The sequence below is a fragment of the Monopterus albus genome, unplaced genomic scaffold (assembly GCF_001952655.1).
Source record: "Monopterus albus unplaced genomic scaffold, M_albus_1.0 scaffold69.1, whole genome shotgun sequence".
Lineage (NCBI taxonomy): Eukaryota > Metazoa > Chordata > Actinopteri > Synbranchiformes > Synbranchidae > Monopterus > Monopterus albus.
This window is the reverse complement of record NW_018127949.1, coordinates 183945-203252: the sequence shown is the minus strand read 5'-3', so window position 1 is coordinate 203252 and position 19308 is coordinate 183945. Positions and strand designations below refer to the sequence as shown.

The 19308-nt window shown below is 41.6% G+C and overlaps 3 protein-coding genes across 8 annotated transcripts in view; 2 read left to right on the top strand and 1 right to left on the bottom strand.

Annotated features, from left to right (window-relative positions):
* The window catches only part of LOC109962882 (G protein-activated inward rectifier potassium channel 1-like), an 11029-nt gene extending 9099 nt beyond the window's left edge, over window positions 1–1930 (bottom strand). Inside the window, exon 1 of the mRNA XM_020604963.1 lies at window positions 894–1930. Coding sequence (XP_020460619.1) covers window positions 894–1562 — 669 coding nt within the window. The 5' untranslated portion in view covers window positions 1563–1930. The remainder of the gene's footprint in view (window positions 1–893) is intronic.
* A 2123-nt stretch (window positions 1931–4053) lies between these two features.
* Window positions 4054–15150, top strand: LOC109962880 (zinc finger protein 281-like). Of its 3 annotated transcripts, none has more exons than XM_020604961.1 (7): window positions 4054–4173; window positions 6806–7324; window positions 7553–7666; window positions 7848–7971; window positions 9940–10032; window positions 10582–10700; window positions 11090–15150. In XM_020604961.1, exons 2-7 carry the CDS (start codon window positions 6872–6874, stop codon window positions 12713–12715), a joined length of 2529 nt encoding a protein of 842 aa, XP_020460617.1. In that variant the 5' UTR covers window positions 4054–4173; window positions 6806–6871; the 3' UTR covers window positions 12716–15150. The 3 variants fall into 3 exon arrangements, with proteins under 3 accessions (XP_020460617.1, XP_020460616.1, XP_020460618.1); XM_020604960.1 differs by having other exon boundaries at window positions 4054–4273; XM_020604962.1 differs by having other exon boundaries at window positions 4055–4273; window positions 9949–10032.
* Window positions 15151–17566: 2416 nt separating this feature from the next.
* LOC109963032 (uncharacterized) overlaps window positions 17567–19308 on the top strand; it is a 10860-nt gene continuing 9118 nt past the window's right edge. For 3 of the 4 annotated variants that reach the window (XR_002275352.1, XR_002275351.1, XM_020605279.1), the window contains exons 1-2: window positions 17567–17806; window positions 17951–18475. Coding sequence is in view for 2 of the 4 variants with exons in the window: in XM_020605279.1 (XP_020460935.1) it covers window positions 17617–17806; window positions 17951–18475 (715 nt within the window). In the remaining 2 variants the exon portion in view is untranslated. Of the gene's footprint in view, window positions 17807–17950; window positions 18857–19308 lie in introns of those variants that run through there. The other variant, XM_020605278.1, reaches the window with a different exon arrangement.

Sequence of the window (19308 nt, the reverse complement as noted above, 5' to 3'; positions counted from 1 at the left end):
CGTCGCCGCCCCCCGCCCCCCAACCCCTCACCCAGCCCCAGTGGAAAAATAGCCTGGTGTGATTTGGAAAACACAGAGAATGGCATTGCAATTTTAGTCTCTTTCAGCTGTGAAGCTACATGATACAAAATGTTTGCCTCTGCTCTTTTATCACGGCCAGCAGCTGCCTCCTTTCATCCTCAGGATTTATTCAGTACTGAAAGCAGCATAAACAAATGTATCTTTTTATGGAGCTCTTGGTACTTCAGATTGGTGGCATTTTTGTCTTTAGGCAAGGGTGGCCTCTAGAAATAGTCTTTACCTCACTATGACCCACTAAGCATTGAATTGGTTCAGTAAATCTTTTAGCCGATAAGCATAATGTTTTAACCTACTATCTCCTGAGGACCCATTACGCGGACAGCTGAAGAAAAGGCTGAACTTATACAGCCCATTTATACCATCCTATCTGCTGATTGAGTTTGTATCAGTTTGCAGTGGGCCTGATTGTACCACGCAACACAACAGCTATGGAATGAAGTGGGAGGAGAACAGAAACAGAGACTGTTCTGGACAAATCCACCACTGAAGTATGCTGCGGGGCGCAATTGTAAATGGTCACTCGTTAAAATGCATGTTGGAACCTCGTAAAACCAGTCATTCTGTAAATCGAAGAGACCTGCAGCGATTGCAGTGTATTCTGGAAATGAATGGAAAATGTATGGCTTGGAAAGCACTTAAAACATAATTAGCAATTTCACAACAAATTCAGAGACGTGTCACTATTCCTCAGCTTGATAATGACATTTTAAAGGCTGACCTGGAGCACAAGGTAAATGCTCACTGCGCCAAAGTGAAGCTACTTTAATAGTGATTTTGAATTGCGCTGCTCCACCGTATAACCTGTAGCCTACCTTGATGAGTTTGCACCTGATCTGCGCAGAAACCATATGGCTGTTCCGCAGGTTCCCCACTCGGAACATGAGGCACAACTTCCCGTCCCGCTGCGAAATGACCGCGTCCTGACTGAACATAAGCGTCTCCGCGCGCTTCTTCGGTTGCGACATTTTTATGAACATGCAGCCGATAAGGAAAGCGTCCACGATGGATCCCAGCAGCGACTGGAAGAGAAAGAGGATAATACCCTCCGGACACTTCTCCGTGATGTAGCGATAGCCGTAGCCGATGGTCGCCTCAGTCTCGATGAAAAACAGGAACGCGGAGGGAAAGTTGTACACGTTGGCGACGCACGGGGTATAGGACGATTCGTGGCCGCCGTGACTCAGGTCGCCGCGGATGTAGGCGATCACCCACCACATTGAAGCCATAACCAGCCATGCAACTGTGTAAGTGAGAATGAAGATGAGTAGGTTCCAGCGCCACTTGAGATCCACTAGGGTGGTGAAGAGGTCGGAGATGTACCTGCTGGTCTCCCCGCCAAGGTTACCATGCTGGACATTGCACCGGCCGTTCTTCTCCACAAAGCGCTGCCTCTTTTTCTTCACCGGTGCGGAAAAAGTCATACCCCGACTGGTGTTTACCACCTGATAGTCCTCTCCAAATTTCCTCCGTATGGCCGACATTGTATCACTCACCTTCTAGTAACAAGCATTCAATATTTTTGCAGAATGGAGCTCTTTACGCAAGTTCGGTATCCCCTGCCCAGAACTATGTAGTAACATTCAGCGCTCGACGCGCATCCTGTGAGATGGAGATGCGCCTTTCTCCTGTAAATTAATCGTAAGTGAGCAGAGATTCTGCGCAATACATGATTCGGAGTTGGTCCTTTACGCATAGGAGTCTCCTGCAAGTGCCAAGTTTTTGTTCAGATCTTATCCATGCATTAAAAACATATTCAAAATTGCATCATAAGAAAAGCTGTATTAAAACGGATTTAAAGGCTTTATCTTTGGTACATCCACTGGGGTGTTGCTATTCAATAAAGCTTCAGTGAATAGTAGGCTACAATACGCACTTCTGCCAGAGGGAACACGTTCTGGTAGGAGCAATTTCTTTTCTTAGCTTGTTCTCAATCAGATAAAGGCATCAGAGCGAGGAAATGAAAGATCATAACAGCGACATCAACCGTGGCCAATAATTTTGTCCTTACATTTTTTTTAACACATGACATATTTGTTTCCTGTTGCCTAATTACATCTACTGTATCTTGAGAAAATCGCTATACTATAAAATTGGTTAAGTGGTGGTGATTGGCAGCTATTTGGTTCCCCCTAGTGTTACTGCAGTGGAAGTAAACATGGGCAGTGCCACTATCTTTAGGTGAAATGCGCAGGACAATACCAACATTTAAAAGTTCCAGTTTTGGACAGATGGTGGACAGAAATGTGTCAATAAAGTTGCACATGCAGATGAAAATTGAAAAGGTTAGCTATTATATCCTAAGCATTCTTCACAGCAGTAATAAGTTATGACTTATCTGTTGTCAAAGCTATTACCACAACTGACATAAGGAATCATTGCTGTAATCTTCTATGGCTGAGTGCATCTCTATTGAGCGCAGTGATGTGATCAACACCATATCTGTTGTGTGTATTTTTTCAATAAACCATTTGTAACATTGTATAATAGCTCTGTGAAAGCAGCGGCAGCAGTCTCAGGAGGACTATCAGGCTGGAATGCATGAAGTAATTTGCAACATTGTGATTTTCTCTGCCCTTACTTCACCACTGTTGATGTGTCATTTCAGTCTCCCAAACATTTACCTTACTGTTATAATGAACTGCATGAGTCTGATAGGGAGCACAGAAAGAAGAAAACATTTTGTTGGACTTAAGCCCATTTATTTTGTTTATTCCACAGGGACAAACACAACTAAATATCATCAGACTCAGTGAATCGATGCAGTGCATATGGGGTGTCTAGCTAAGAGCTCATCTGCAGCAGCCATCCCTGGTTATGCTTTTAGAAAACAGGTTCAAACCTCCAAGCAGGAAATGAAGTGTTCCATACTGTGAGTTGTTCAGCATTAGGTGTATATGCAAAATGGATGACAATGACAACAATATGGTAAAACACCTTTAATGGTGGAAGTTTCTGTATTTGGACATAATGATAATTATTTTGGTATGAACAGAAGACAGGATATGGAAATTGAAATGATCTCTTCCCCCCTCATAACACCCACACAGCAAAAACAGAAACATATAAACTTCACAAAGATAAAGATACACAGGGCTGTTGTATTTGACTGTATGAGATTGTTCAACTTGCTTACAAATGGGTAAGTCAGTGAAGAGTTAAACAGAGAATGGCTCTTCAGCTATACACTAAAAAGTGTATGCTGCACAGTGGAAGGTACAACTAATTAAAGTTTGTTTTGTTATACCAGAACATTTATTTTATTTATTCATTCTGTTAATAATTAAAGATGTGCTATAGAATCACTGTTTTTGCTGTTTCCCCTTGACTCTGTGTGCACAGAAATATGGTAAATTTGCTGTGAACTGCAGAGAAAAAAAAACCCCAAACTGCCTTATTTTACTCTGATGCTTACTGATGTTAAATGAAAAACACATCAGTTGAAAAAGAAAACGGTCTCAAGAATCTTTACACAAGCATTAAATAAAACTGTTCCACTCAACCACAAAAAGTACTTAAAGGAAATTCTCACACCAACAGAATATATCTATTCAATTAAAGGAATAACCTTTAAAAAGTTCTGTGAAGACAGAATCACATCTAACCACTACAATAAGGTAATAAATCAGTGTCAAGGTCTGTACTTCATGATGGATTTTGCTACAGCCAGATTAACCAGATTAGTAGCAGGCAGTGTACTTCTGCAGTTTCTATTTAAATATAAGAGCTAAGGACTTTTAAACTATACATTTGTCCATCATCACATTGGTAGAGGAAGTTATACATCAAATTAAAATTCAAGAAAACGAACCCTCATTTTACACTATTAAAGATACAAAAACTAAATCTGGCACAGCCCCCTACTTTAGTTGCGCACAATTCTTATTAAATTTACAGTTCATTAAATAACCACAAGACACATTTGGACTATACTGTATGGTGTGGTAATGTGTCTACCTTTTTTTGTGTTTACCGTCAAAGGGATCCCTTGTGCTGTTCCGTGAGGAACTCAAACCTCTGTAGCCTTTGCCTGTCTCCTCTCACGACCCGTCCACTACACCCATAATTCCCCGCGCCAGGACAAGATGGAAGAAGGTAGTGGCCGCCGGAGAACAATGTTTTGGCAATAAAATCCCAAAGTGGTGAATACGGAGAGAATATAGGCACGTTTGAAACCAACTGCGGTCATGTGTGGGTGAGTGGGAAACTAGATGGACTTTTGGTCGTGGCGAATGCCTTAGTTTTGTTTAGATTTGCGCGACGGAATTGTCTGGCTCGACGCAAACGGGAGACGCAGACCCAGCATCATTGTTTCTATTGCATGGGCCGTAATGCGGGTTTTCAGTCGGGGCAGCTAGCAGCTAACTAGCTAGCTCGTGGCAGGTTGATTAGTATAGAGAGAGCTGTCTCAAAATAAACTGTTCTGTTTAACTCAATCATTGTTATTTATCTTAAGAGCCAAAGAATGTTGTGGTAGCCAAACGTATTGGAAAGCATTATCCGGTAGAGCTAAAGTTAGCTATCAATAAATAGAGCGCCAGCTTTGCTCGCAGCCAGACAGATTTAATTTCACGAGCGTCATCAAAGCTCGGTAATTGGAGAATGAGCACTACGTGTTCTGCTGACCCATCTTTAAAGCAGTGTTGTTGCTGTTGAATTCCATTGTATTGACTGTTATTATACTTTTTTGTCAAGTGAATTAATGGGATTTGATTTTACGACGCTACCCCAATAGTATCTCCGTTTAAATAGCCACTATATACGCTGATAATATCAAATCATGGATCCCGTTTTAGCGTTAGCTAGCTTGATAGCAACCCTAGGTAATAGGCTAAACGCTACATCCGTTATAATAGATCAAATTACAAGTTACTGACTACAGATACGGTTTATTTTAGACCACATAGTTTTAAGTGTTAACGTGGCTTTATTTGAATGGCTGATTTTGATTTGAAGGACGTCTTATACGATTGTTTTTATTGAAGGCGTAAAGATGCGTTGATTGTCTCATTGTGGCTAGCCGACTAGCTAACTATGCTAACTAGCTGGCTAACTATTATGCACCACAAAAGCTCATCCGCTTTCTGCTGAATTCAGTGTCAAGTAGCCAAATGTCGGCTGGTCTAGACTAAACAATAAATTCTTACTCCAGTCATTCTGCGTTCGTTTCGACGCACGTAGCACTTTTAGCCACCCGACTTCGCCTGCCTAAAATCATTAAAATGTCGAACTGGATTTGACCTAAATATCGCTTGTTTTAGGCAAGTGAAGTGAACCGAGTAATTTGCCAGTATTCCGACCAGTGCTCCAGCTTTTGCTCTTGTTTTATTAGTCAAAGATGGAAAGTGGCGTTTCCGACTTGCATCAAAGTTTGAAAACAATAGGGGTATACAAAATAGCAAACTCGAGCACAGATTTTTATTTTGGTTAAATTCCATGTCACATGATGGTGAGATAAGTAAATAGAACCATGGGAGATGTTTAATAAAGAGGTCATCTTGACCTTTTTAATTTCTTGTATAGAACAGCATTTACAAAACTTTTAAGTGCAGAAAACTTGTATTTATACGGAGTGGAGCTTTACCATTTTTACCTTAGGTTCATCAAAGATTCATACAACATAGATCATAAATATTATTCAGCCTTAATGTATGTTGGTTTGGTTTGGGCGGGCGGGGACTTGAAGCAAGCTGTTTCAAAAGACTTTAGAGATGCCCGTAATTACCAGTGTTGGAGAGTAGTAAACTACATGTAATTAAAGTAGTTGTTTAACTACATTTTGCAGTAGCTTGCTGATTGCAAATATGAAACAAGTTTTACTAAGTGAGTGAAGTAGCTAAATTACTTTTTTTTTTGCCTTTTTTTGTCTAGTTAGCTACTGAAACTACAGTACAACAGTACTACAAACAACAGTTTGAGGTCATAAAAGGAAAGGAATGATTTTTTTTATTATTATTTTTATTTTACCATGCTGAATATGAGTGGTGTTTTAGATTTGGCAAGGACATTTTCAGCGCAGAACAGAACCGTCTGTACAAGTCAAATGGTACAAATCTGACAAATCAATCGTTTTTCTATTTAGGTCTCAGGTAATGAACTCAACTGCCTGACTTGTTTTTTTGTTGTTGGTTTTTTTTTTTTGTTTGTTTTTTGCCAGCATGTGACTTTTGTTGGAATTTAGTATTACATTTACATTGTCAGGTTAAGTTTTTTTTTTTTTTTTTTTAAACAAATTAGTTTGAACTACTGTTTCTGAGTAGCTTTAGTTAACCATACCAGTTACCTGCAGTAACTTTGTCATTGTTAAACTTTGTCCAGAGTAAAGTAATTAATAACTTGCAAAGCTATGCTTTTGAAGTAGCTTCTCAACCCTGGTAATTACCTTGATTTTTGTAACTAATATGTACAGTATATTGAATGTTTTTGTTTTCTAAATACATAAAGAGCAATATGCTATTAACAGCAAAGTATTCATTAAGGTTTCTGGTTACTATACCCAGGTTTTCCTTTAGATAAGACCTAATAAATCTAAGTAATTAATGGGGAACTGAGAGGAAATTCAGAGATCACAATAATATACAGCGTATACAATATGAAGGCCACGTAGCTGTTGTAAAACTACTTGACTGGCAAGACTTAAAAGAGATGGTGTTATAATAAAGAGATGTGGCAAGTGTATGTCTATAATTATCAATACTTAGTATTTTTTATCTTCTCTCTCTTTCAGGATATTTTCTTCCTGCATTCCTCTTTAGATTTATTGCCCTCCTTCTACCTTGCACAAAAAACCACCATGAGTATTATCCAGGACAAACTAGGCAATGAATTTTTGCGCAACGGCGGCATGGACCCCAATTTTGCATCAGGTATGCTTATGTTCAGCCACCTACCGCCTGTCACCAGCTTTACACGGTTGGCCTCCCAATCCGTTATAGGTGAGATTCCCCAGGAGATGATCCTGAAGAAAGAACGTGACTCGCCGCCAGAACACCAGGGCGCTACTCCTGTGAACACAGGGGGCTTCCTCCACAGCATGGGCATTAAGCAGGAGCGGCTAACTGAGCTGGATTACCGTATGCCGCTTTATGGTGGAGGAGTAGGAGTAGGAATGAACTGTGCTGGAGGGGGCGCGGGGAAAAGTGGCAATGACATGCCGGACATGTCTTTCGGCAGCCACCACCAGAATCATCAGAACATGCTTCTGCATGACCTCAGCCTCAGCAACGTTCGTTCCCTTGGGGAACAGGTGAGAAGGGGTTGTTCTAAATATTGTTTCAAGTGACATACTCTTTAGCTTGATTCATTTGCCAGTTTGCCTTTGTTTCTGCTTAGTTTTCCCCCTTACTGTTTTGCCAGGGATTGTAATACCTAGGGTTTTTTTTTTTTTAAGAGACCGTTGTTTACTCTTAGTGTTATGGTTGCTCCCTCTGTCATCTATCGAGTCTGTCATACTTACTCTGCCATTTGTCCTTAGATGCCTGGAAGACCAGACAAGGAGCCAAGAGAGTCCTCGGGTAGAAGAAGGCGAAGGAGCAATGGGGATGGACAGGGGGGCAAAGCTCGAAGGAAACGCAGCGATGCTGCAAAGGTTAATCCCTTTTCTGTTTTCCTGCTCTCATTCATTACAGTAGAAAAATGTGTTTGGTTGAAAAATAGCTGCACATGCACGTGCTTTCAAATTAGTATCAACTGTGCTTACATGACTCACCGGAATTTTACTTGTACTCTTGTACCAGCACTGTACTCATGTTTCTTTTTTCCCCACATAGGCCATGATGTTGGATGCAGATGGAGCCTGCCTGTCCCCCAACTCAAAACCACATATCTGTGAGCACTGTAACGCTGCCTTCCGCAGCTCCTACCACTTACGTAGACATGTGCTCATACACACAGGTGAGAGATGTTTGTTGCTTGTTGGTGATCCACTTTTTCTTTTAGACTGTCAGTATTTTCCTAGAACTAGGCTAATACTTAAAATAGGTTTTAACCAGCCATGTCCACTACTCATTTCACCAAATGCACCATTGTTTTCATTGATTACACACAAGACGTGTCAAGTCAGAATCAGAACTGATGCAGCTAAGTGAGGCAATGTCAGACTGTAATGCAGCTGACAAATGTTGATTAAAGGTAGGGTTGGGGATTCCTTTCAGAAGCATTTTTTGTTACGTTTCTTGAATTTCTCTTTTCTTCCCAATGGCACTGAATACTTTAAATGCTGTGACAACATAAAGAAAAAAAAATCCATCATCTGTGGCAGCAGCAGGACTGAAAAACATTGACTAATAATTGTACTTGTCTCAGACAAAACCATTGGATGGCCTACCTGTCTGTCAGCCTGCTTCCTACTTGCACGCAGTCTGCCCTTGCACTCAATGTGCTAACCAAGAGTCTTCTACAAGGCATTGTAGGCAGATGTGTTACTGCTCTGTTTTGATAGCTAATGCTAGTGAGCTGTGGCAGAGAAGGAACCCACAGCAGCTTTTGTTCGCAAATAGAGATTGTTGTCACAGGCCAGGCCTTCCCCTTTAAGACGTACAGTCTTGTCGGTAATGTTGTTGCCACAAGTTGCTGTCTGCCTGCAGTGTGCACAGTATGAGAGTGAGAAGACACATGGAACAGACTCCTTTTACATGCAGCCAGACAGTAGTCAGCTCTTAAGTGTATAGACTGGATTGTAATGCAGGTAACTGGCGTCAGCGGCCACATGCATATCTTGTGTTACCAAGATGGAATAAAACCTGTTTTGCGCGGAGTTAGCTGGCCTCCCTCTACACTTCTCCTGCCTGGAAAAGCTCGGACGTCTAAGGCTAGTTACGGGCTACAAGCCAAGGCTAAAGCAGCTTAGCTATGAACCAGAGGTAAGAAAGTATCCAACTAAAAAGAAGTTGGATGCTGCAAAAAGTAAAACAAGAATTAACATTGGTGTGTCTTTTTTGAATGATGGCGACAACTGAGAATATAAAGAAGCTGAAAAGTGATGCCATGGTAGCAGGTAGCCGTATTTCTGCTGGACAGGTAATTATTGGATTTGTTTTGTTTGAGGAGCATTTGTTGTCAAGCAGTGTGCGCTGCAGTTTGTGTTGTGTTTGGGAGTAGTTTTGGAGAGAAGACAGACCAAAGGGGTGAGATTTCTTTGGTTGTCTACTTTTAAAATCGAACCTGCTCTTGCTGGTTTTTCTAGATTCACCAACTCTACCTTTAAATATACAGCCCCATATCCATTTGCATGGATTGTGAAAGTGGAGATAATGCTACGTTACCAAAGTTTAACAAAGGAAATGTAAAATAAGATTTTCCAGTAGTGATGGTATACTAACAAAACCAGTGTCAGACTACAAATAAACTGCTGTCTGCAAAATAGTCCACTCTTTCTAAACCCCTTCACCATCTTATTTAAAACCAGACTGTCACTAAAGCTATGGCTGACTCAGGGGTTACTCATGTATTTCTGGACATGTTAGTCATTCTCTTTGCTGGGAATTCTCCTTTAACCTTTTGTGTGTGTGTGTGTGTGTGTGTGCGCGCATCTCAGTGTACTTTAAATACTTTACCTTTCTTTTAACTTTATCTGACAAAAGCACTCTAGAGTATTGGCATATCAGAATTTAGGCTTGGGAAATGGAAGGTATTTTTCTATAACGTGATCTTGTGCTGGTGTAAATGCACAATGTAGTATACAGTTTCTTCACTGCATCTGCTAAAATATTTCTAGTGTGTTGATTGTTTTATTTTGATGTGTACACATGCCCCAGGTTTTGTATAAAACACCACAGGTTCTTGTCATTGACCATATAGTGACTACAGTTATGTGACCTGCTGTGCATTTATTAATGCGGTGAGAGGATTGTTGTACTTTTGATCGCACAGGTGAGAGGCCTTTCCGGTGCAGTCAGTGTAACATGAGCTTCATTCAAAAGTACCTGCTTCAGCGGCATGAGAAGATCCACAGTGGTGAGTTTCTGCAGTTGGATCATAGGCTGTGGACAACATCACAGCTCCCAGAAGTGATGCCACTGCCAGCTGATCGCCCCTTGGGTGCAGTCTAGGTCGTAAAACCCGCCCACTCCATGGTAGCGGATGGGAGATGAGCCAAACTGAAAATTCAAAGTACAAATCAAATAAATGTTCTTTTGTGTGTACATGTGATTTCTGACAAGTTTTTTTTTTTTTTTTTTTACATAAGTTATTTGGTCATGTAAAAAGGGGTGTATTTCAGTTGATTTGACAGCTTTTTTTTTGGCGGCCTCATACTGCTCCCCTTCACAGTCCCTACTGCACAGCATCTGGTAGCAAAATGCCAAGATGGCAGCTGCCATATTCACAGTATTTTGGCTTCACTTTTATATAGTGGTGACACTTGATCCATTTTATATAGAGTCTGTGGGTTGGATATATAGTACACTGAAGTGTTTTGGAACAAATGCCTTCGCTTGTCAACCATATCAGCTTCTTGAAACTATGGGAGTGATTCACTAGCACTGTCACTGCTGTCTTTTGCAGGAGAGAAGCCTTTTAGCTGTGACCAGTGTAACATGCGCTTTATCCAGAAGTACCATATGGAGCGGCACAAAAGGACTCACAGTGGCGAGAAGCCATATCGCTGCGATACCTGCCAACAAGTAGGCAACATTAAGTCTGCTAAATAACTTCCCATTCTTTTTGCCTTTGTTTTATATATTTTTCCTGTTTGTTTTATATGTACCTTGAATGCTTTTAAATGATCCTTTGACTAGTGTGACGTGTATTATTGTCATTAGTATGTAACCTTTCCTAAATTTTGTTTTTCTGTACTTCCTACACTTGAAGCCTTTACAAAGGCCTGTCACAGTGGAATTAGTTGTATGAAAAGGTCACGTAATGTAACATTTTGTTATGGGGTTCTGTGATCATGTAACCTAGTTACTTAATCTCTGCAGTGTGTGAAATTAAAAAAATAGATTTTAAAACAATTTCTGGTCATCAAATGGAAAGCTTATATTTCTCTGTCATCCCTTTTGTCCACTTTCAGTTTTTCTCAAGAACAGACCGGTTACTGAAGCACAAACGAACATGTGGAGAAGCCATAAAGAAGGGCCTAGACCCAAGCATGCTGGAGCTCAGCGAAGCAGAGATAGGCCAGGGCAGCTATTCACTTACTCAGGGAAACTCTACCACCTCTGGACGTAGGAGGGCCAAGTCCAAAAATGGTGAGGGCGGTGAGCGCAAGAGGAAGAAGAATGCCTCAGCATCAGTGGCTGCACCCTCATCCTCTGGGGGAATGGCTCGTGACCTTGGCCTGCAGGACTTCAGCATGGAGCACCCCTCGGGCTCTGGTACAATGCAGGGACGTACTCCCAAATTGGTCTTTAAAAAAGCTGGCCGCAAGAGCCTGGACAAGGGCCTCCTCTCTCTGGAAGACGGTGCTGACCGACAAAAATTGTTGGGTCAGAAGCCTGATTCCATGGAACATGTGGATGGTTCTGGCCTTGACAGCATGGGTCTATTGCAGGGAGCCGGGGACAGCAAGCAGGGGCCTACCACCAGCAGCAACTATGATGATGCAATGCAGTTTGTGAAAAAGCGGCGCTACCTCCATGCAGTTAACAGTGACTATGGAGCTGGCTCCCTGCACATGGCTTCCCAGGGCAGTGGTGTAATCCAGGGTTCCCTGGGGCCTGAACCCACACTGGCCATGCTGGACTCCTCGCCTTTGGAGCTTAAGCACGACAAGTCTGGCATTCCAGATGAGGTACTGCAAAGCTTGCTAGACCATTATAGCCATAAGCCAGAGGGGGGACACCACCATGATGTGACGTTTGACCTGTCAGACCACCCACACCACGTAGACCTCCAACCAGCAGCCCCGGTCACCCCTGAGCTGGAGGATGACTCAGCCAACGGTGCTGATAAGACAGCAGTGATGAGTGAGTACTCAAAGTTTCTCCTACAGGCCCTGGAGCGCACCAGCCATAGTGGACCCTTCCCCAGCCTCGGCCCAACGGGGCCTTTCCCGCTCCTGTCCAGCAGCTCCAGTCCCACAGGGCCCCTGTTCTCTGACAAGCACGTGTACACCACATCCCCACTGGACTGTGGCTACCCACCTGCTGTTTCCTCCCCACTGCCCATCGCCGCCTCTTCATCAACCTCCTCCTCGTCCTCCTCCAAGTCCCACTATGGCATGCTTGTTGGCTCCCCTTCCCAGGCCGGCTTCCACCTCAGCTTGGAATCTACCAGCCACCAGCAGCTGACTCCATCTCAGGAGCTGACTGAGCAGTTGGAGAAACAGCATTCCCCTGGCACCTTCAACCTACCTCCCCAGGACCTGACTGCCCCAACAGAGGGCTCTAAGGGGCAGCAACCCAAGGCTGGAGGGAGCACTGCACCTACCAATGGCTCCAGCTACCCAGACCTGTCCCCTTTGAACACCCCTAAAGAAACCACATACCAGATTGAGAACTTTGCCCAGGCCTTTGGCTCCCAGTTCAAGTCTGGGCGGCGGACCCCTCTGAGCTATGGCAGTGATGCTGGGGCAGAGGTCGACCACCGAATAAGGACTCCAGTGTCAGAATTCTCAGGGTATACCAGTTTGTTAGCTGATGTCAGTGAGCCAGTGAGTACAGGATCAAAAACCCCAACAAGCCAAAGTTTCAGATGAGGGTCAAACAAGGTGAATCCAGTAGGGGACTGTTCTGTTACTGTCCATACAGTCCCTACACACATCCTAATTTTGTTCTTGTAGCAACTTTTTTTAAAACACTGCCATAAAATGTTAATACAAACATGACCAGGGAGAGTCTTCCATGGCCTCAAATGCAATTTTTAAATATTCTCATTTTTAATTATGTATTCAGTCGCAAACTTTTGGTTAAAAGTAGTGAGTGTACCATAGATTAAATGTAATTTAAAACATTTAGAGGGTAGCTAGGAACTTGCTTGATTTTGTTTTTCTGAACTGTATTTTACCAATCATACCATTGTAAAGTAATAATGAATAATGTTTGATAATTTCAATAATGACATTTGTGGCAGGGAAAGGCCCAAATTCAAATGGCAAAAAATATATATTGTCTGTTACAAGAAACGTATTAACTCAGGAAAATAGGCAAAATTGTGTAATAAGACTTTGTATTATGAGATGCAATTAGCACAGTTTTACAGGTGTACTTGGAGACTACAAAGCTTTGATTCTTTTCTTTTTTTTTACTCTTCAGAACAACAACTTACAACACGTCATGTTTGATTTCTACTGCGTGTGGCTTTGTGGAGATTATGGTACTGTTGTGTCAATGTGAAGACATCAACATTTCTTTTGAGAGCCACGTGTGCACGAGGTAGTTTGAACTGTAGTGGAGTTTAGGCAATGATGCGCGCGGCATATTCTGAAGCGAAGAGGATGTTTAAACAGAACTGACTGTTTTGTCAGCATACAGCTTCAGTTCATGAAGCCTGTCTAATCATGCACTCCTCTGATTGGGCCCATAGAAGAAATGGCGATTAAACAAAATCGCTGCCGTTATGGCTGTCCCAGAAAGCAACGGACATCAGCCTGTGATTTTGTTTTTGTCATGCTGTTGCTGAAGTGATTTCTTTATATAAACAAGTCACCACTTTTCTACTCCACTCCTTGCTGTTCCTTTTTGTGTCAATGGAATCAAACAAGCACTTTTTTAAAGAAATCACCATTGGAAACAACAACCCATTCAATTTACATATGTGATCATTATGCTAATGATTATTAATATTATTTTAAGAGGAGAAAACTGTGAACGGGTTGGGAGGGAGGTAGGGAGGGAGGAAGGAAGGGGAGGGATGGGTTATTGTTTATTTGGGGTTTGATAGGGGTTGACTTGGCATGACCATGGGCATTCAGATGTATTTTGTTTCTTTTTCTCCAGGCTAGAAGAGAGGGTGTGGGCTGGGGGATTTTTTTTTATTATGGTTTTGTCAGGTGATACTGTAAAAAGATGATTTGCCATAATTTTGTTATACAATATTTTGAGAGTACCTCTTTGTATTTAAGTGTTTTGAGAGATGGGCTGACATGCTGGAACCCTTATCTTTAGTCCCTTGGGTATGTTGGATACATACTAAAACCCTTTTATTTATTCTCCACAACAGAACTCAGTAGCAGATATTTTTTGGCAAGTAATCACCAGATCTGCATCCCCTACCCCATTCACTCCTCTTTCTTAATGATTTTTTAACCCCAGTTTCAAAAACCTGCTTCAGTAATGCAGATGAACAGTAAATGAATACCCACCCACCTTCCCAACAATGCAGCCCTGCACTCCCACAGATAAACAATGGCCTTCTTTGTCTTCCGTGGTTCAAGCCATTCTATCCTGGCTGCCAGGGTTGATATTTAATTTAGCTGATTTCCTGTGAGCCAACCCCAAAGCCAAGAGACTGTGAAGCTGCTCAGATCACGGGGAACAAAAACTGACTGACCAGCAACTTCACTCCAAACACACACTATGCTTTTAAAGGAGAGAAAAAGAAAAAGCAATGAGATGAAGGGTGGGGGGGGGAAAGACAATAAAATTGACCTAAATATACCTCATATCACTAAAGCGTAACAAAGCAGGGACATGTGTTTCATGTATGTAGTGGAAATATTTGTAGTATAGGTTTGACATATTGTATAATCATTTAACACTGCCCGTGTTTACAATATAGGTTAAATGAGTTGTCAAAATGCAATTGTATTATTTCTTTTTCTGTAAAAACATCCACACCGAGCAGTGTTGCATTTTAGATGCCTCATAGAACACCCATCTTTCTCATGTTACATCCCTTATTTTTGTTACTTGACATAATGTGTTTTGATATGATCTCTAGAAGGATATTGTTTACAAAAATGTGCAAAAACACTAAAAAAAATTTTTTTAAAGTTTTTCTTGAGTATGCATGATAAAGACATTTTTGTATGGCTTTTTTTCCTCTGTCACCTCAATACCAAAATTTGTAGCGGAAGCCTCCCTATTCCTTTGTCCTTTAATTGTTCTAGACCCCTTGTGATATGATTTCCCAGGCTGTACCTGTTATTGAGATGATGAACGGATTAGAGAAGCCAATAAAAAAAAAAAAACTTTTGTTATAAAAACAGTACATGATTTGTGTGATTACTATCAAAAGCACTGGAAATCACTGAGTACTCAAAACTACACTGAAATCTTGGTACCACTTAAGGCACCTTTTATACTCACTAGCTTTATTAATGCTTTATAGACCGACTATAAGCCGTTAGAGACTTATTTTGAAAAGGTCTGGTTTAGATTTACCTTATGAAAAATGCTCTTAGCTTCACACTTGAATTTTATTACAATAGAAACAAAACTACATTTACCATGGAAAATAAGTCACCCATGGACACTGGGTTGTAGGATGAACAGTTTAACTTGACTGTTTTTTCCATTTACACAGTGGAATTTGTCATTTATGTGTATCGTATTAACCACAAGCACAACTCAAGTTGTTAAGAGACAGTTATAAAAAAAAAAAAAAAAACTAAAAAAATCATTAAATAAATAAATACAGTATGCGCAAATAAACGAGCACTATCTAGTAACTGTTCTAAAACTAAAAATAATTTTGATATTTTGACATATACAATTTATTCACATTCTTGTCAAGTGTGAGATAAGCACATTGATACCAGTTTAATGTCTGTATGTTAATATGACGCTACTGTTAGCAGGCACTTAGCTTAGCTTTGTTTTTTGTAACAGAACCAAATGAGATAATATGTTAATTAGTGAACTTTAGAGGGCACATTTGGTTAGTGTTTGACAGAGCCAGGCTTGCTGTTTCCCTGTTTCCAATTTTTATGCTAAGCTAAACTAACTGACTGGTAGCAGTAGATATAAGATATTTAGAGTTACAGCCATGATGCGTGACTTGATGTACTAACAGTCTACATACACATGGTTCATGGGGTTTTAAAATATATTCCATGTAACAGTTTCAGAGATTATTGTTTATGATAATGATCTATGTATACATTATCCAATTATTTGTTAGAATGTCAGGTATTACTTCAATTCATCCATCCTTCTTATTTTTCTACTTTTGGCTGCTCCCGTTAGGGGTCGCCACAGCGAATCATCAGTTGCCACCCAAGTGTCTAATTTAGAGTCGCCAATCAGCCTAACCTGCATGTCTTTGGAATGTGGGAGGAAACCGGAGCACCCGGGGAAAACCCACGCAGGCACAGGGAGAACATACAAACTCCGCACAGAAAGGCACCAGGTCAGCTGGGGCACAAACCTGGAACCTTCTTGTTGTGAGGCAACAGTGCTAACCACTGCGCCGCTGTGCTGCCCTTTCATTTTTTCCATCCATCCATCATCTATACCGCCTATTACTATTCAGGAGCTAATCCCAGCTGTCACTGGGTTAGAGGCGGGGGACACTCTGGACAGGTCACCCGTCTATCTCTAGAAATTTGGGTGGTCTTGAATTTAGAAATTTGGGCAGATTTGAACTTAGACGTCAGCCTGCTCTGACGTCTGTCTTCATTGCTAGTGTCTCATCTTAATCTCTGAATCTTTTGCTGCGTCTCCTGACTGTCTCTTCACTGTTTCCCTTTGACCTCTTCCTAGATGCTTTCTTTTTTGGCTGAGGGATTGCCTCCTCCTCCTCCTCCTGCTGGTTGACAGCTTCATCTGTCTCCTTTGCAGCACCTGCACTTTCAGCCAGCTCAGTACTGCTGCTACTGTGAGCAAGATCTGTGCCAGTTCTGACTGTGAGCGCTTCAGAGCTATCATCAGCAAGCTCATAACGCTGTCTTGACATTTTGTTGCTTCTCTCATCTTCCACTTGATCAAGTTCTCTTGACCTCTTCCTGGATGGACCGGGCATGCAGTCATCTTCAGGCTCAGCAGTAGTGGCTGCATGTTCAACCGGAATATTTCCAGTATTCTCCTCAGTACTGTCGGTGTCAGTGTCACTATCAGTGTCACTGTCCTCCCACCACCTGAATTTGTTGCTAAATTGTTCATCTAGGCCTTGTTCATCCCCTATGACTCCCTTGCAGAGGCACGGAATGATCCTTTTATAATGGCCAAGTTTCATTTCTTCATGGCTGTCTCCAGAACCTTCTCCACTTTTCTGACTAAATATCAGACAGATGAGCCTGTGTTGCAATTCATTAGCAAAGACCCGGTCATGCTCATGAAGGTAATAACATCCTATTGACCCTTCTATTTGAATTTATTGTCATTAAGACATGTTATTTACATTGACATAATACATGTGTGTTCTCAGAGTTTGCTAAAAAGGTTCATCAAGTCACAACAGAAGTTAATGAAAGTGTCTGAATTCTATTGGTAATTATCAGACACATAAAGCAAGAAAACGATCCAAAGAATGTGGACATTGGCTTAGGAGCAGAAGCAGTTATAAAGGTATTGTGTCAAATAGCAAATAACAGTTATGATAGAGGAATTTGCATAAAACATAAGTCTGTTTCACTGTCCCTTCCTGTTAGGAACTCCAGAGCTCCAGAGTAGCAGCAGAGTAGGTGAGCTCAGTGTGTTGGAGTTTAGAAAGGACTGCATGGACTGTTTGACTAACATCATCCAGAAAATGCAAGATAAGAGCCCACTGAAGTACACGGTTGTGAGGCAGGTGGCATGTTTGGACCCAGCAAACATGTTCTCAGACCCTAATTTGTGCCAGGAAAGAATGAAGCGACTTGTACATAGGTTTCTGCAAGACCACCAGCTGCCAGGAGGCATCTCTGCTGGTATTTAAGTTTTTAGAAATCTAGGGAAATGTACATGGTCACATTTATCTGAAGCTTGCTTTCACACAATTTAGTAGCAATTGGTTTTCTGTTTTTTTCCATGGTGTTAATTGTGGTGTTTTGTCTTAATCTGTTTTACAACAGGTGATGTAATTGTCCAGCAGTTTGGAAACTTTTTGTCTCTGGAGGCAAAATCTGAGTCATTGTCTTTGTTCCAACCCATGAAGACAAGGCTGGATGTTTTCCTGCATGGTCTCCTCTGTCAGTCTTACCCTGAGCTCTGGACTTTCTGCAAGAAACTACTGCTCCTCTCCCATGGCCAAGCAACAGTGGAGAGGGGTTTTTCTGTGAACAAGGAGGTAGAGGCTGATAATATGCAGGAGGACACAGTTGATGCTCAGAGGATGATATGTGACTATGTTTCTGTCTGTGGGGGGGTTCTAAAAGTTCCTCTGACGAAGGAGATCCTGGCAGCTGCAGCTTCTGCAAGATCTCAGTATCGGCTACACCTGGATCAGGAAAAGAGAAAGCAGGAGAGCAATGCACAAAGAGAAAAGAGAAAAGCTGCAGAGGACCTCCTTGAGCAGCTCAAAAAGAGGAAGATGGTACTAGCTGAGGTGGCAAACAGCCTTGATAAAGAAGCAGACAAACTGACAGAGCAAGCTGAGGGTAAATCAGGTTCACTCATGGCCCAGCTAATCACCAAGTCAAATGTTCTGAGGAAGCGATTCAAAAAAAAGGTAGCAGAACTACAAGAGGTTGAGACAGAGCTTGGAAATAAATCCATTGAACTCAGGCATATGCCATAATGTCATATGGTATAATAATTTCTGTTCCACATTTCACATGAAAACTGTTCATTCACATTGTTGTAAGTCAACATAGTAGTAGTAGTAGCAGTAGACTTATAATAGAAACCTGTTATTGTGCGCTGGTTAGGAGTTGTACACTGGCTTCTTTGCAGATAACCAGCTGTTGAAATTGTTGTATTTGATTTCTGCATTTTGTCTGAACAGCTTTTTGTAATAAATTGCATTTGTTACTGCCAGATTTTGTGATTTGTGTGTGTGTATGTGTATATACACTGCTCAAAAAAATAAAGGGAACACAAAAATAAGACATCCTAGATCTAAATGAATTAAATATTTTTATTAAATACCTTGTTCATTACATAGTTGAATGTGCTGACAACAAAATCACACAGAAATTATCAATGGAAATCAAATTTAGCAACCCATGGAGGTCTGGATTTGGAGTGACACCCAAAATTAAAGTGGAAAACAACACTACAGGCTGATCCAACTTTGATGTAATGTCCTCAAAACAAGTCAAAATGAGGTTCAGTAGTGTGTGTGGCCTCCACGTGCCCGTATGACCTCCCTACAAAGCCTGGGCATGCTCCTGATGAGGTGGCGGATGGTCTCCTGAGGGATCTCCTCCCACACCTGGACTAAAGCATCCCCCAACTCCTGGACAGTCTGTGGTGCAACGTGGCGTTGGTG